Genomic DNA, 18,069 nt, shown 5'->3' with positions numbered 1-18,069 from the left:
CAAAATGACCAAGTAGCTTTTGGAGGTATCTATTAGGCACATAACTCAAGTTTCAAAGGCAAGAGAGGAATCATTGGTGGCACATTATATAAACACATAATGACTGCACATGCTGTCCGTGGATCTACACTGAATATGTCTGCAGCTGCCACATTTTGGCAAACAAAGGCTATAAATCAATGTTACAGTAGTGGCTATACTAATAGAATACGTGCTATCCAAGTATATACCTGTATACAGGTATGACACATGTTACAATGTGCATTGCAGTATATGTTATATGAACACACCTAGGCATGCAATAACATGCATATGCAAATGTGTTGGAGAAAGGTACATGTACATTGTATAATACATAGGATCACAAAATCTATATTCCAAACTTTTATAGCATATGATAGGTTTCTACTGCATTGGATGCAATAGAAGCTCAACAAATTGGGCGAGATGTTTCAGTGCTTAGTTAGGAGTACTGGCTGCTCTTACAGAGGACCTGGGTTTGTTTCCCAGTATCCATGTGATGGCTCACAACATCTGTAACTCCACTTCCGGGGAATCCACTGCCCATCATTATAGACTGGTTAGTGTTTTGTTTTTATCAACATTGAAATATTTAAGAAATATTTGGTTCATATGATCTTTTTTCTCTCTGGGTACTGTGCACATGTGGTATACACTTATACATGCAAGCAAAACATTCATACACACACACATATATATATATATAATAAAAATAAGTAATTTAAAAACATTTTGGCTCTATTAATTATACATTACCTTTTTAATGTTTCAATGACTGTCACATTCACTTAATACAGCCTACTAGATGTTTATAATTTAAGATGGACCTAAGTCTATCAAGCCACTAAAGTGTATTTGCTGAAACTGAGTCCTTCTAAAAGTAGATTTTATATATTATGAGAAGAAAGACAATTAGCTGGCATGGTGACGCATACATATAAGACTGGCAATCCAAAAGCTGAGGCAGGAGGTTGGAGAGTTTGAGGTCAAGATGAGTTACAAGGTGAGATTCTGCTTCCAGCAAAAAAAGAAACCCTAAAATGTTGGGCATGGTAGCTCATGTTTGCCATCTTTGAACTGGGGATACTGAGGCAAGAGGATTGCTGTGAGTTTAAAGTCAGTCTGGGCTACAGAGTGAGTTCCAGGCTAGCATGGGCTACAGTGTGAAACCTTTATCTCAACAAACCAGGACTACAACCAAAACCACCACAACCAACAACAACAACAAAAACCAAGAAAGAAAGAAAAAAGAAAGGAAGGAAGGAAGACAGACAGAGAGACAGAAGGAAAAAAAGACAGGCATGTCAAGACAAGGAGTGATGAGCAAAAGAAAGCCAGGGAGACTGAAGAAAAGGACTGCCCTGTTAAAGCAACAGAGTCTACAGTCTGACTAGGAAGCCACACCATAGAAATCTTAAGCATTTCACATGAGCCCTGTCAAAATGTAGTGTTTTAGAGGTTTGTTTGTTTGGTTTTTTTAATTAAAATGTCCCAAATTGTAAAGTTTACCCCTTAACTTATGTGCTTATCATATATTGACAAAATTTTCAAAGGAAAAAACTTCCCTAACTCATACTCTGGAGATCACAAGATGAAGAGGCCAAGTAATGCCTAGAAGAGACTTTATTCCCAGAAATAGACATGTTATCATCATATCCAGGTATCTAACAGCATCATTAGTATAGATGATATTGTGGAATAATTAACAAGTCATTCAGTCTCCCAAATCTTTCATAAGTCATTTTTAATAAACAAACCATTTTTCCTCTAGTAGAGGAATGTGCTAAGGTTTCCCACTTACAAATTAGTTTTTTCTACTACCATGAGAGAGTTAAACAGGCACCATCCGGGATACACGTAACTAGCCTAGTCATGGGAGTTAATCTTTTGGAACACGTATGTGATATTTAAATTTTCAGTCCAGGGAGACTAGAAGATAGCTTATCATATAAAAGTGCCTGACATCATGCCTGATGATCTGAGTTCAACTCCTGGGATCCACATCATAGAAGAAAAGAATTAGGGGCTGTTGAGATGGCTCAGCGGGTCACTGAGCACTGACTGCTCTTCCGAAGGTCCTGAGTTCGGATCCCAGCAACCACATGGTGGCTCACAACCACCTGTAATGAGATCGGACGCCCTCTTCTGGTGCGTCTGAAGACAGCTACAGTGAATTATGTGGAGCCAGAGCGAGTGGGGCCTGAGCGAGAGGGGCCGGCAAAAGGTCCTGAGTTCAATTCCCAGCAGCCACACACGTGATAGATAGCTCACGGCCATCTCTGTACAGCGACAGTGTATTCATATACATAAAATAAAATAAAACAAATCTTTAAAAAAAAAGAAGAAGAAGAAAAGAATTATCCCCACACACTGTCCTCTGGCATCTACATAATCAGCACACACGTTTGCAGATGTTCTCTGTCTTTCTGTCTCTGTCTCTGTCTCTGTCTCTCTCTGTCTCTGTCTCTCTCTCTCTCTCTCTCTCTCTCTCACACACACACACACACACACACAAATAAAACAATAAATGTAATTTTTAAAAAAGCTATTGGGGTTGGAGTTCTATGGCTCAATGGTTAGAGCGCTGGCTGCTTTTTTTCAGAGGACCCAGGTTTAGTTCCCAGCACTGTCGTGGCTCATAACCATCTGTAACTCCAGTGCCAGGGGATCTGACACCCTCTGCTGCTCTCCCCAGGCATCAAGCAAATGTGTGGTGCACATATATATTTATAGATGAACACTCATAGATATGTATAAAAAAGATACACTTTTAAAATCCAGTCTAGAGAGAACATATCTGACAAAGAAATGGTTGGGATGCAGTCTGGATCTACACAAATCATGATGTTAAATTCATAAACAAAAAAGAAAAAGAAAAAGAAAGAAAGAAAAGAAAAGAAAAGCATTTTATGTTTTAAGTGTTAGAGAAGGCTAAGTCAGAAAGCACAGGAAACATGCTAAATTTAGGGCGCTTTCCACATTTATAACAAACCAGGGGGATTTACGCAAGTATTTAGAATATATCAAGCTTATACTGAAATAAAATTCTGTAGCATCAACGCTTTTCCAAATACTAAAACGTTGTTCCCTTGGGGTCAGCCATTTTCCAGCACAGCTATGTAAAATTTTTTAGTGTCGTTTGTATGTACAGAAAAAAAACCCCATCATATCCCAGCTGCTAGTCCATGGAGACATGCAAAAGTAGAACTTTTACTCCTGAGATGTTACAGACCCAAACAGAAGGCCTGAAAGGCCTTGGTCCTTTTGAATAGCCATGTTCTAAGTCAGTGCCTATGTCTGGAGGGAAGGGCTCCCCTCCCCCACCACTGCCCGGGCCACCCTCCCGCCCCCCAGAAGAAGAAGAGAAGTCTCCTTAGGGTGAAAACGTCCCACCGCCCCACAGAACAACCCTTCAAACCTACCCAGACCTTTGATGAGGCTGATCACACAGGATCTTCTCCAACAAGCCGTTGTAATCTCCATGGGCCTGAAGTGAAATCCAAACGGCCCAGACTAGCAACACAGACTACGTTTCAAAGCCAAAAAGCGTAACGATGGGTCCCATGGTCCCGGTGCTCACAGCTATCATAAGGTCCAAGGTGTATTTTTCATTAGATGAGGGAAAACCTACAGTAGAATAAAACTAAAATAGGCCTTCCCTCCAGAGCGGGCTGTTCATACCAGCTGCACAGTACGACAGTGAGCTATAACTCACAGAGAGTGCCCCTACTGTCTATATTTATCCACGAGAACATACTATACTGACAGATTAGCGAAGCCGCTCCGGGCACTCCAGGAACATGAGCCTTGACCCACAGCGTGTTGTAACAGTCCACACAAAACAAATACACGTGCCGCCCCGCAGAGCCCACTGGCAGAGCTTGTGTCTCCCAGTGCTGGAGAAACCTCGGAGCAGAGAGATAAGACAGTGTGGATGAGAAGCGGTTGCTCTGGGAACCAGGGCCTCTGGGCTACAAGTACAAACAGCTTTAAACAGCTTACATTCGTCCAGACCAAGCTCAAAGTGGAGAATTCCTGCTGGAAGCCAAGAGTCAGCGAGAAACCACATGCCCAGGAGGGAAAACAGAATGCTGGAACACCTGTTGATGTAACTTGTAAATTTCAAAGGCAACTGGTTTCAAATTTGGTGGTGGTGGTGGTGGTGGTAGTAGTACTAGTAGCTAGTAGCAGCAGTAGCAGCAGCAGCAGTAATCATCATCATCATCATCATCATCATCATCATCATCATCTAGTATTTACTAATATTAAGTGTGCTGCCTCAAAAGAAACCAGGATCAGGTTAATGAGACAAGGCGTAAGGGAAGTAATTGTTTTTGAGAAGAGTTTCAAAACCCAGACTGTCATGGAACTCAATAAGTAGACCAGGCTGGCCTGGAACCCACAGACCCTGTCTGCCTGAGATTCTTGAATGCTGGGATTAAAGGCACAAACCACAACACCCCCAGCTATACAAGTTGATCTTTCAATAGTATTATTCTCAGAAGAATTCTATGAGGTCAATGAAAATCTTCCTCAACACAGACACAGCTGCGAAGAGCCGGAATCCCAAGTCATTTTCTATTCTTGACTGGGACTAATTGAATGTTTTTCTTCAGTAATGGAGGCTGGAATTACAAAGCAGAATGGGAGGAGAGGGGCCGGATGAAGCGGACACATTCCCCAGGGAGGGGGAAGAATGTCCAATTACCAAAATGAACACTTAGAGCGATCTTGGAGAGACCCATGCCAGCAAAGCTGCCCCCATGTCCCCCTGCAGCCTACATGCTTGGGACTCAGAGTTTATTTTTACAGAGCTGGCTGTGATGGCAGTGTGGCATTGGTGACACCTGATTAAAGAATCCAAAATAATTCTAAGACAACACCATGCCTGTGGAGGTGTCTGTGTTTGGGGGTCTGAAGTTTGAGTTTATTCTTTCTGTTTCTAACTTGAGAATCCTTTTTTTTTTTTTTTTAAGTGTTGTTTGTAAGCCTCAGGGCTCTTGTGTTATTAACCTTACAAGTGATAAGATCCGTAATTCAATTCATAAAACTACTTAAAACAGTGGACACAGAGGAAAAATGATTTGCTTATTTGTTTGCTTGTTAAGGAAGCTCCTGTAGCCATGAAGCCTCGTTGGCCTTGGGCTCATTGTATAGCCTATGATGGCTTTGAACTGAGGATTCTCCTGAATTATATTTTCAAGGGCCAGCTTTTGTCTTTTTTTGTTTGTTTGTTTGTTTTGAGACAAAGTATGTAGCTGAAGTTAGGCTTGAACTCCTGATCTTCCTGCCTTCACTTTCCAAACACTAAAGATTACAGCCATGCGCCGCCAAGCCTAGATTTCTGTTTTTTGAGACTATTTCACGTTATGTAGACTGATCTCAAAACACTGATCCCCTGCTTCTGTCTCCTAAATGCTGGGTTTATAGCATGGTACACAACTCTTGGCTTATCTTTCACTCCTTGTATAGATGCCAATTACCCAACAATATAAACCAAAAAGAGTAGAAAAACAAGCTAATTGCCGCCCCCACCCTGTGTGTGTGTGTGTGTGTGAGCGTGTGTGCATGTATGAGCTTGAGTGTAGAGACCAGAGGTCTCTACGAGGTGTCTTCTTTCCTTTTTGAGAAAAGCTATCCCACTGAACCCGGGGTTCACTGATTGGCTAGTCTGGATGACTACTGAGCTCCTGGAATGTGTCTGACCCCCACCACTCACTCTATCACACCACTAGCACGAGTTACAGAAGCCTGTCTCTGTGCCCAGCTTTTTCATTGTGTGCTGGAAATCTGAACTCAGGTGCTCAAACTCATCCAGCAAGCCCTTTACTGACAGGGTGGAATTGTTTCAGCCAATAGGAAAAAGCTAATTTTCACGGTGGAATGAAACTTGATTCGGACCCATATGCTTCTCATATAGTAAATGGAAGTCTTCACAGTGACCTTAAAAGAGAGGCAACTGAACTCATGTGGGAGCTGATGGGAAAGACTGAAAACCATTGACCAAGGTCAGGATTCAGACTGGCTCGAATGCTACTACATTCGTTAATTTTTTATTCTAGCTCCTTGCTTTCTTCATATGAAGTAGAACTCCTAAACAGTAGTAATCTCAGAGATTCTGCTTGAGAATCTGTCTCTTCATGAAACCATCTCAGAAGAGCCCGCAGGTCCCATAACATTTGATTGCTTTTCTGAACATTGTCAACATCTCATCTGTCTTCCTGAATAATCCTATACACGCACGGCACTGGCGTGAAACATCACCGTACAGGGAGAATTCGGAGAGTACGTCAGTAATGTATCTGAGCTAAAATGACTGAAGTTTTAGGAGTACACAGAAACCACCATGATTTGTATAACATTTTGAAGTGAATTAATATTTTTGAACATGCTTCTTCAACAGCCAGTGTTATATTTTTCAGATCAACACAAAGCACAATGGTTACTACTCTGGAAACTCAATATTTTCAAATTCACATTTTTAAAGTCATGCAAGCTGCAACTTCCCTGTCAAAATTACTGGCTGCCAAATTTATACCTGTTTCTTCAGCTCTACTTTTTGATATTTAGAATTTTTAAATGTCTGTAAAGAAGATTTTATAGATTGTCATGTGTTCACTGCCTTTGTGAAGCAGTATATAATTGTATAACTTTGTGTGTAACTAAACGCTTGGGCTTTCAATACAGTATTCATATAAAGCAATAAATATTAATGTGTTTTTTTTTTCTTTTGAGACAGGGTTTCTCTGTGTAGCCCTGGCTGTCCTCGAACTCACTCTGTAGACCAGGCTGGCCGTGAACTCAGAAATCTGCCTGCCTCTGCCTCCCAAGTGCTGGGATTAAAGGTGTGTGCCACCTCTGCTCAGCTAAGTTTTATTTTTTTAAAGGCAGAAATGTCCCAAAAATAAAACCCAGCCAGTTAATGTCCAGAGAGTGACTCCATGTACTTTTTGAGAAAGTTCTCATTGTATAATCCAGACTACACTTGAGCTCAAAATCCTCCTGCCTCAGCTTCAAGAGGGATGGTATCATAGGTATGTGCTACCATGTCCAGCAAAACAATTTCTTTGATGTCCTCCATACCTGACTTATTCCAACTTACCTCCCCTCTTTCTCCCATCCTTCCTTCCTTCCTTTTCCCCTCCAGCACCCCCTCACCCACCCATCAACCTTTAACTCACTATGTAGCTGAGGGTGGATCTTGGGTGTCTGATGTTCCTGCCTGCATGTCTAAGGACTGAGATCATAGGTGTGACAACCTCAGTTTGTGTACTGCTGGGGATTGAACCCAGGCCTTCATGCAACTCAGACAAGCAGTCTACCACCCGAGCCACATCCACAGCTCTATACAGCCATTTTCTCCTCTTTCAGACAATACTGAGAAGCTTGTCCTCCAGCTGCAGTGTATGTTGAACTAAACAACAAACTACGGGGGGGTTGGGTGGAGAAGAGAAGGTCGCTGACCGGATGAAGAGACAGCTGTCCAACTGTCAGCGGATGGCCAGCGTTGATAATAAAATCAAAAGACAGCAAAAAAAAAAGCAGATTTATAGCCCATTAAAAAATAGCAACCTAAGTATATTTTAATAATCATAAAAAAGCCAGACCTTGCCAGCTCTAGAACCCTGGAGATAACAATGCGTTAAAAAATCTTTAATAAAAAATGTCTGATGTCCTGAATTGTTTGGGTGTAGATGGTTTTCTCTACTACTGATACATGGAGAAAACAGTGAAACAATCTAGAAAGAACTCTGTTTTAAATCATTATTATATATTGAAATGTTTTGACATTGCAAGGGATAAACATCAAGAGTAGAAGAAACTTGGGTTGGAGAGATGGCTCAGTGGTTAAGAGCACTGGTTGTTCAATCCAACCGCCTCTTTTGCTCTCTAAAAGCACTGCACATAAGCAGTGTATATACAGGTAAACCACACACACACACACACACACACACACACACACATGCACATAAATGAATACATTTTAAGGCCTAGCTTAAATGGCCTTAGTTAATGGCTCAGTGGTTAACAGTCCTTGCAGCTCTTCCAGAGGGCCCCAGTTCGATTCCCAGAACTCATTCCACAGTAGCCCTCACATATTGGGATGAATGGCTTTAAAGTTTATTTTTTTCTTTAATCCTTAATCTAATTTTATAAAATTTTTCCTTTCCAGGAAGGCAACACATGCCGGTAATCCTGGCATTAAGGAGATTGAGGGAAGAGGAAAGTGAGTTCCAGGCCAGCCTGGTAGGTAAGACCCCCATCTCAAAACACAAACAAAACAAAAGCCAGGTAGCAAGACAGCAAATACTATTCAGTTTAAAGTCAAAGGCCACGCCCCCATCACAGGACAGGAAGTTTGCCCCCTTACAGGAAGGGGTGTGGCCAACAGAGGAGTTTAGAAGCCCTGAGCCGGACGAAGCTGGTACTGTCTATTCTAGGATAATTACTTCGATTCCCCCGCCCCCTTGCTGTAGTTTCCCAGCCCTATTATATTATGAGAAGCAACAAAAGTAGTTAGATACCATGTTAACTGCTGCTGGAAGAAATCATACTTAAACACTGAATACTTGGGGGGCCTATGGGGAGTCCACTTCTCTCTGAGGCACCGGTAGAAGTGAGGTCAAACATGGCTGATACCAATAATAGGATAACAAGTTTTTTATTGCTTGTTGTTAGCACTCCTGATGTTTATTAACCGATAAATATGCAGAACCTTGACTTCCTAATTGACTGCTGTTAAACTCTTTCCTGGTGCGCTGGGCTGTCTTAAGTAGAGGGCTGTCACTCAAACAGCTAGCCAGGTTGTGTTCATGCTGGCACCTGCTGCTTTACCGCACCAGCGAGGAAGCCACGTGATGTGAGCCACGTGATGTGATGGCTTCAGAACAAACCCCACTCTCAAAGACCCAGCCCTGACCAGGATTGGTCAAATAACTTGTATGCACCAGCCTGTCCACTAAGGAGAAGCCTCAGTGAACTCTAGATGACCTGACCGCCTTAATCTGCCCAGCACCCTCCCCCCTTGAGGAAGGGACTACACGGGGGAGGGCCTGCAAGAGACACAACATTTTGCCTCCTTGCCCTAGGACAGAATAGAGTGACTCCTACAAATGGGACAATGAGGGACTGGTGTGAGTGCAACCATTCACTTCCATGATTGGTATAAACACTGCCTTTGGATAAAGGTCTACCTGTGAAGGGTGCAAGCCCCCTTTCCAGTCTCCTCCTGAGCAGGCGAGGGGAACACTCTTTTGGGCTGACTTCCCTGGTATTGCAAAATTAGGCCCAATAAAAAAAGGCTTTAATCCCAGCACTCAGCAAACTCCTAGGTATGAGGCTAGCCTGGGCTACATAGTAAGTTCCAGGCCAACCATTAGATAATGAAACCCTGTCTAAAAAAAATAAAACAAAAATGGTCTTTTCTCAAGTGGTTTTTCTTCTCTCTCTCCTTTCTTCTCTCTCTCTTCTCCTCTCCCTCCCTCTATCTTCCTTCCCTCCCTGCCTTCTTCTTCTCTCCTTTTTCTCTCTCTCTTTCTTTCTGAACCGGGGTCTCCTCTGTAGTTCAAGCTTGTCTGGAATCCACTTTGCAGGCCGGGCTAGCCCCTTCAGTGTCAGAAGAGCAAGTATGAGCCACCACACCAGGTTTCCCAATGGTCCTTTCTTTACTTTGCATATAGTGGGCCAAGCTGGCAAAATGGTGAAAGGAACAGTGGCCCCGAGACAGCAGAAGAGGCAGGGCCAGGACAGCAGTGACAGAGGAGATGCAGTGGGGGCTGTCCAGCTGTGGATATAGCATGGACAATGTCAGTGACAACAGCAGGAGCTCTAAGGACCACAGGTCACAGCATCCTAGGCCCTAGCACTCCACTGCCAACTGCCACCAAAGGTCAAAGGTCGAAGAATCCTGATCTCCCAGGTCTACACAAAAGCTTGTGAGCATAGGGAGCTGAGAGCATTAGAGGTGGGAGTGGATGCCTGTGAGATCTATGCCAAAAGAGGGCACCACCTGCTACTGCTTCTGCGCACTGCTACCATCTGGTTATCAAAAGCAGGGGGTCGTGGGGGAGGGCATTGCACAGACTGCCGAAGGTTTGGCAAGGCAGCTCAGTGGGTAGAGGTGCTTTTCACCTCCTGAGCTTGATTGTGGTGCAAAGGTAAAGGCGGGAGTGAGAAGAGGCTCTGTAAAATTGGCCTATGACCTTCACACGCAGGCCACAGCATGCACGTGCTTGTCCCCACACCAATAACTTAAAAAGCTGCCTCAGACTAGCGCCTAAGCTTCTCTTCTACCCTGATTTCTACTGAGAAAAGGTGACAGGCCGCTGGCCAGCTGTTGGTGCCGTCACCTACACAATCCAAATCCTTAAAGTGAGAAGAAAGGTGATCAATGGGTCTATCATGGATGCTTTCCTCACTGGCCTCAGGAACTCAACACGTCTCCAAAGTAAGGCTTCGCAGTACAAGCCCCGCTGCATTGACTTTCTCCCTCCTCAACAGCTTCTTTTTTTTTTTTTTTTTGCAGCAGACAGAGATTATTATAGAATTACTCATCGAAATGCAGGGGACAGCTAACCAGAGGGCTCCTTGCTCCCGGTGATGCATCTACAATCCAATTCCTACACCTAAGCCTCAGGGAACATCTGGAAGGCAGGGTAAGAGAGTACAAGAACCAGAGAAGCAGGAGGTCTGATTCGAGATAGAGTCTTTTAGACATCACAGGGAAGCCACAGTTGGGAAATCTCAATATGGCTGCCTACAGAAGCTCTACACAAGGCCAGTTAACAGGCCAGCTTTTGGGAATGGGGTAGATCTCCTAAGGCGTCATCTATGTCATTCCATGACATAGCCTAGTATAGAATGCATTCATTCAGTCGAATTAAGAAAGGTTTCAGGGCCAAGAGACCTCTGAGGCATGTTAACAAGGCCTTGTAAGAACATTTGGGTCACGTGAGCAAACATCACCTGCAGCTCGGCCTCAGCCCTGCAGAAAGGGAAGCAAGGGCAAACAACCCTGGGAAGACAATGTATCATTGTGCCTGCGAAGAGAGTCTTTCAACAGACTGCCAGCATTGGTCTAAAGACACACTCGAGAACAAAAGCTAGCGAGAACATTCAAGCTGAAGAGCCTCTAGCAAACACTGGCATGTGTTGTCACAAGGTGTGTGCCCCTGGACCCTAGCCACTGGTAAGGCAGTGTTCTTCCATCCGGGTGTGCCTCACCCACTCACTCACTCACTCACTCACTCACTCAAAGATGCTCTGTGGTCTTCCAAGAATCAACCCTTCCTGGGAAATGACCAGGTCCTGCCTTGGTGGGTCCAGCCCCACCTTGGTGAGGAGACTCAGGTGGGAGGCTGTGTTAGCAAGAAGGAAAGGGAAACCAGAGCACAGAAGCGCCTTTAAAACATTTTTAAAGTATTTTATGCAGATGGGTAAAAGATGAGGGCACCACGTATGTCTGTGCGCCACAGGCATGCAGCGCCCTTGGAGGCCAGAAGAGATTGTTGAATCTCCTGGACCTAGAGTTACAAACAGTTGTGAGCCGCCTCATTGAGTGCCTAGGATTGAGCCCAGGTTCTGTGTGTAAGAGCAGCCAATGCTCTTAACTACTGAGCCGTCTCTCCAGCCCCTAGAAATTGCTTTGCTGAAAGTACTGACTCTTGAGTTGGGCCCACAAAATGACTAAAAGCAACATGAAAAACTGGAACCTCAGTATGCCTTGTGTGCTTGTACCTGAAGACACAGGCACAAAGCCGGGTCCTTAAAGGGTTAAACGGTGACTCTGAGTCATCTAGGAACCCAGGAATAGTAACCTTCACAGGGCAAAGATGGCAACTGACCATGAGCTTGAGATGCTCTCTAAAGTAGCCACCTTGACCCTCAAGCAATGAGGACTTCTCTGGGTCATCTCCCAGGACCACAGCAGAAACAGTACTGAAAGTTACACCTTCGTCTGGATTCCTTCATTAGGCTTAACCTTGCCCTTTGCCACAATTCTTCCTCTTTGGAAGCCTATAGCACACCCTAAACTTCACCTTGGGTCTCGGCGGGAGATCATCATAGAAGATGGGGCAGGAAAACTGTCAGAGTCTGAGGGAGCAGATGTCTGTAGAGCATTTGCCAGACACAGCTGCACTGCAATTGGACACAGGAACTAGGAGCTGTTCGGATTATTGCATGCATAAGACCACATAAGACTGAGGCACCTAAAGTGTGGGAGGATGGGGGAGGGACTCATGACTCCTACACCTACCTGAGGAGATGCTGGCCATAGATGGCTGCTGGGGAGGAAAACTAAGGTTTCTTCGGAGACATGAACCCTGAGCCACATCTGTCCCATACCCATGCACATATGGGCAGCACTGAATGGACTCGGTGTATATGTGCATGTGTGTGTGTCTGTATGTGTGTGCGTGTGTACGTGCACATGTGCATGCAAGTGCCCATGTGTATGTTTGTGTGCAGACAGAGAAAGAGAGAACAAGAGAGAAAGAGAATACAGATTCAGTTGGGAGGGATAGGGAAGGAATTAGAGAGGAGGGAATGTGCATAATGTATTTGGTTATTTGATCCAAATACATTATACACATGTATGAGTATTAAACATTTTTAAAAGGGGTCACTAGGTTCCTTTATCCCTTCCAAATGTCACCACATCGAACAAATCTCTCTCTGCCTTTTGCGATTAACTGTCTGATTAATCCACCTGTCAGGATGGGAGGCCGCGCCTAGCTTGTCAGGATTGCTGGAGCCTAGGTTTATTTTGTTTTGTTTTTTACCCTAAAAAATTCTGTTACAAAATAACAAAGCATGCTTTTTCTCTCAAATATTTTCTCTGGTAGTTTCCATTTGTTAGCTCACAGACTTCCGTTAGTTCCACAATGTTTGTGTGACTCCTGATGTGACCTTGCCCACGATCCTTTCTTAAGAGGTCACTATTTTGGCATGACTATCGCCATGAGTCTTAACTGCTGATCCATCTCCCTCCAGCCCCAGGTGCATTTTTAAAGGTTCTGTTAGTAATTATATGGGGACCCAAGTTTGAAAGGTAGCCTGTGGGGGATATTCACTAAAGATGGTTAATCGAGTCACTAGGTGATTGTCTCCCATTGCCAAGGAATGTGTGAGGGCAGTTAAAACAGTTCCCCTTTGAACAGAGCTGTCTACCTGCCAAGTTCCAACACACACACACACACACACACACACACACACACACACACGTAATAATGAGAACAACAACAACAAAACCCCATGAGGTTTGTTCAGACCTCCCCTGTTCTTCCCTTCATAGAGCCTTACAGAGTTTGTACCTCAAGCACTGTCACAGAATCCAGGAGCCACACAAAATCTATGGACCGTACATGCATAGATTAATATGTACACTAAGGTAAAGAAAGTATCATGGCGTGTAAGCCAAACAAGTTTGTTTAGCTGTTAATCCCTCAGCAAACTGGATACACCAAGTCCAAAGAAGAGTTAAGCAAGCCCACTTGAGGACAGAAGGCATTCGCACAACCCATAACAAAAGCCATAACAAAAGTCAGTTTAGAGTACACTTTCTAGTTCTCCTTAACAGCTAAGGACAGCTCTCCAGTAGCAGCAAAAAACATGTGTTCAGAGGACATCCTGTTAACAGTGAAGGGTAAAGACATCTATAGAGGTTTCATTTAAAATCTCTAAATACATAAACATCTGACAATGGGGAACCCGTCCTGAATGGCTGTTCACTGGAGTCCAGGTCAGCACAGTTAGGGGGAGAACAAATCAGCATTTAACAAAGCATCATTTGAACTAGGATTTGCAAATCTAAAATTTTGCCTGGTCTTTATAATATTAAACTTTTTAAAAATGTTTATTTATTTATTTTATGTATATGAATACACTGTTGCTGTCTTCAGACACACCAGAAGTGGGCATCGGTTCCCATTACAGATGGTTGTGAGCCACCATGTGGTTGCTGAGAATTGAACTCAGGACCTCTGGAAGAGCAGTCAGTGAGTACTCTTAACCACTGAGCCATCACTCCAGCCCTAAACCTTTTTTTAAAGTATAAATTCGGATGAAGTAGTTTCTCTTTACTGTCAACTTGACACATCTAGGATTAGAGAGCCTTAGTAAGAAATCAGCTAGCTCTAGGTAGCCTGTGGGCATGTCTTGACTAATTGTTGTGGGAAGACCCAGCCCACTGTGGGCAGCACCATTCCCTAGACAGGGGATCCTTGACTGTCTAGGTAAAGAAAACAAATACTAGTTAGAAAGTAAGCAGGCAGAAAAGGATCCATATGTTTATTTGGAGAAGGCTATTTCTCCCCATTTCTCTGTTTACACCAGCCGGGATCTTGTGTTATCACACCAGTCCCACTGCGTTAAGCTTCATTCCTTCCAGTCTGCCCTGGTGCACAATGGTGCCTGGATTCTCCTAGGGCAGAAACAGACCCTGGTGTGCACTGATTCTTGTTAGCTGTGTTGGTTTGAATAAGAATGGTCCGCACAGGCTCGTATATTTGAGTGCTTAGTTCCCAGTTGGTGGAAGCATTTGGGAAGGATCAGGAGGTGAAGCCTTGTTAGATATGGTATGTCATTAAAGGTAAGCTTTGTGGTTTCAAAGGCCTAGGCCAGGACCAGTTATCCCTCTAGAGTCTGTTCCTCACCCCTCTCTGCCTCTTTCTGCCTCTTGGTTGCTGTCTTATGATGTGAGCTCTCAGCTGCTGTTCTAGTACCACACACCTCCTTGCTACCAGGCTCTTCTCTTAAAGGTTATAACTCACCCTCGGAAACTGAAAGGTCCTCAACAAACTCTTATCTATTTGTTTATTTATTTATTGTATAAGTTGCCTTAGTCATAGTGTCTCTTAACAGCAATAGAAAAAGGATCAAGATGGGAATCATTCATTCCTATACAGTGACACCCTGTGAAGGGTTGTATTCTAAGAGGCTGTAGTTAAAATCTAGTACACTATGGAATCTCATATGGACCACACTCTTTTCGTAAACATAAATAGGCTAAAATTTAAGTTATCTATTAGGCTCACTATAAAGTTAATAACAAGGATTAATAATGAAATAGAATAAAAGCTGTCTGAATGGGGACTTGATCTCAGTTGTAGTGTATACAGTAGGTGCCTGCTAGAAAGGGTGGGTCATGTGATGGAATTTCATCATACTATTCTGAGCAGCAACTTATGGAACTGTCTGTTTATATTTATATTTCCAAACAGCAGTTAACTGGTGACTGAAACTGCAGTATATGAAAGTGTATCTAGGAATGCTTGCCATGTCACGCACCATTGAACCCTGACGCTTACAAACCATCTTTGCTGGTTTGATTTAGAAGCAAATCTAAGCGAGAAGTTTACACATAGAAATGAACTGAGTAAAAAATAAATCAGTATTGTCTCTAACAATATCAAATATCAATTTTTCTGTTAAGTTACATTTTTGTCTTTTTGGTTTTCAAGACAGAGGCTCATGCGGTTCAGGCTGGCCTTGAATTCCCTATGCAGCCACAGGTGAGCCTGAACTTCCATCTTTTTATATGTGTGCCACTATACCTGGTTTTTAAATCTGTTTTTTATTTTTTATTATGTATATGTGTGTATGAGTGTGTGAGTGTGTCTGTGTGTGTTTGCATGTAAGTGTATAATAAGTGTGTGTGTTTATGAGTACAAGTGTGTTTGAGTGTGTGTTTGGATGTATAAGTGTGTATAAGAGTGTGCATGAATATGACTATGTGTGAGCATGTGTGTGTATGTTTGCATGTGTGAGAGTATATAAGGGAGTGTGTGAACATGAGTATGTGTGAGTGTGTGTGAATGTTTTCATGTGTGAGTATGTGTTATGTGTGAGTGTATGTTTGCATGTGTGTGCTTTCATGTATATGTGTGCTTGGATATGTGTGTGCTTGTATATGTGTGTCTGCCTGTGTGAGTGTGTGCTTACATGTGTATGTGTGTTTGTATGTGTATGTGTGTTCACATGTGTATGTGTGCTTGAATGTGTGTGCTTGCATGTATGTGTGTCTGCATGTGTGTGTGCATGTTTGCATGTAGATAAATGAATGTGAGTGCGCATGTCTGCCAAGGGCAGAGGCATGTGGTACTTTAGAGCTGAAGTTACAGACTTATGAGCTACCACCTGACCTGGATACTTGGACCCAGACTGGGGTCTCAGGCACAGCAGCAAGTGCCCTACCCACTGAGCCAGCTCTTCAGCTTCTATCTTCAGCTTTGTGACTTTGCCTCTGAAGACCCAGTAAAAAGACCCAGGTGTGGTGGCTTGTATTCTTGCATTTGGCCAAAGCAGGAAAACTGCCTCAAGATCAAGGGCAGCCTGGGGTATATAATAAGTACTAGGTCATCCTAGGTTACACGTAAAGGACTCTCTAACAAAATCAAACAACAAAATACATTAAGGAGGGCAAAAAGACACAGAGGCTCACAACTTTTCATTGCTATGTGATTCCTCACCCCTCATCGCTGTGGCAGCTGATCATGATGGTCCATTTAACAGGACTGAGAATCACCATAAAAACCCACCTCTGAGCATGCTTGGTGAGGGAGTCTCTCCAAGGGTTAACTAAGGAATCAATTATTCATTTTTATTTAATAATCAAATAATCATTAAGTAATTGTTAATGCTCAACACTAATAAAGTATTTACTGAAATAAGAAGGTGCACCCTAATATAGGTGGCACTATTCCTTGAGATCCTGGAAGAAATTAAAATGGGGAGGAGAACCAACATCCACTCTCTGCTTCTGGAACACCTGCCGCGAGCTCCTGCAGTCCTGCCATCCCTGCCTGTGAGATAAACCTGAGTCTTCTTTCCTTACGTTTCTTTTATCGTGTTTTTTTTTTTTTTCTCACAGCGACAACACAAGGAACTAATATAATCCTCAGTCCCACTGTAGTATTGGTTCCTTTTCTGTTGCTGACCACGGCAACTCGTGGAAGGAAGTTCATTGGGTCATCCTGGTCCAGAGGGGTATGCATGCTCATCACAGCAGCAAGGCATAGAGACAAGCAGCAGGCATCCTTGCAAGAGCAAGAAGCTGAGAGCTCATGGAAGTGCAAATATCCGAGTGACCTGAAAGCAGGCAGGGTGTTTTACTCTCAAAAGCATCCCCAGGTCCATACATCCTCCAGCAAGGCCAAACCAAAACCTCCCTAAACAGTGCCATCAACTGGGGACCCATAATTCAAATATCTGGGCCTATGGAGGACATGTCTCACTCAAAGCATCTCCGCAACCCTGCTCTCAGAGGATTGTGTGAATAAATCAATCTGCTTGTCTTTCCCCCAACTACTCTATCTCGGCAAGTTTTTGTCAACTTGATTCAAACCTAGACACGTCTGGGAAGGGAGAGTCTCAACTGAGGAATCACCTCCATCACATTGGAACATGGGCATGATTGTGGGGTATTTCATGATTTCGGAGTGCTGAAGTAGGACCCAGCTCACCATGAGCACTGCCACCCCTGGGCAAGATGTCCTGGGCTGTTTTGTTTTGTTTAAAAAAACGCAGGCTGAGCAAGGCAGAGGTGGCAGGCCACTGACCAGCATTGTGGTTTCTGCTTCAGTTTCTGCCTTGGCTTCCCTCAGTGACGGACTACAACCCATAAGCCAAATACACCCTCTCTTTCTCAAGTTACTTTTGGTTTGTTGCTTTATCAAAACAACAAAAAACGCACTGGGAAATCCACCTTGTATTTGGGGGTTGCTAGTGTTTTTTTGCTTTTTTTTTTGTTTGTTTGTTTTTTAGAACTAAAACAAACAAACAAACCTAAAACCAAACCCAATTTGCAAGAGGGTCCTTCTTCTGGTAAGGCTCCAACTAACCAAAGCAGAATATCAGGGATTCAACTGAACCCAATAAGCAAACTGTGGACCCCACGTTGGCATGGTCCCAGAAATCCATGGTCAAAGGCAATTTCTGTCACTAATTAGCCACAGGACCGTGAAAACAGCCTAGGTCCAGTACTGTCTTACAAAGGTGATGAATTCACGAGCAGAACATGGAAAATGGAGGTTGTTCAGCATCATTTAG

At 43.5% G+C, this 18,069-nt stretch overlaps 1 protein-coding gene across 8 annotated transcripts in view; it reads right to left on the bottom strand.

The window, feature by feature from the left end:
- Positions 1 to 18,069, bottom strand: part of Fry (FRY microtubule binding protein) — a 407,497-nt gene that overhangs the window by 208,228 nt on the left and 181,200 nt on the right. The window contains exon 1 of one of the 8 annotated variants that reach the window (XM_031338831.1): positions 3,444 to 3,749. The exons of the other annotated variants lie outside the window; for them this stretch is intronic. Within the exon in view, the coding sequence (XP_031194691.1) occupies positions 3,444 to 3,504 (61 nt within the window). The 5' untranslated portion in view covers positions 3,505 to 3,749. Of the gene's footprint in view, positions 1 to 3,443; positions 3,750 to 18,069 lie in introns of those variants that run through there. 8 annotated transcript variants of the gene reach the window in all.

The sequence above is a fragment of the Mastomys coucha genome, unplaced genomic scaffold, assembly GCF_008632895.1.
Source record: "Mastomys coucha isolate ucsf_1 unplaced genomic scaffold, UCSF_Mcou_1 pScaffold22, whole genome shotgun sequence".
Lineage (NCBI taxonomy): Eukaryota > Metazoa > Chordata > Mammalia > Rodentia > Muridae > Mastomys > Mastomys coucha.
The sequence above is the reverse complement of the archived record's forward strand: the minus strand, read 5'-3'. Positions and strand labels throughout refer to the sequence as shown.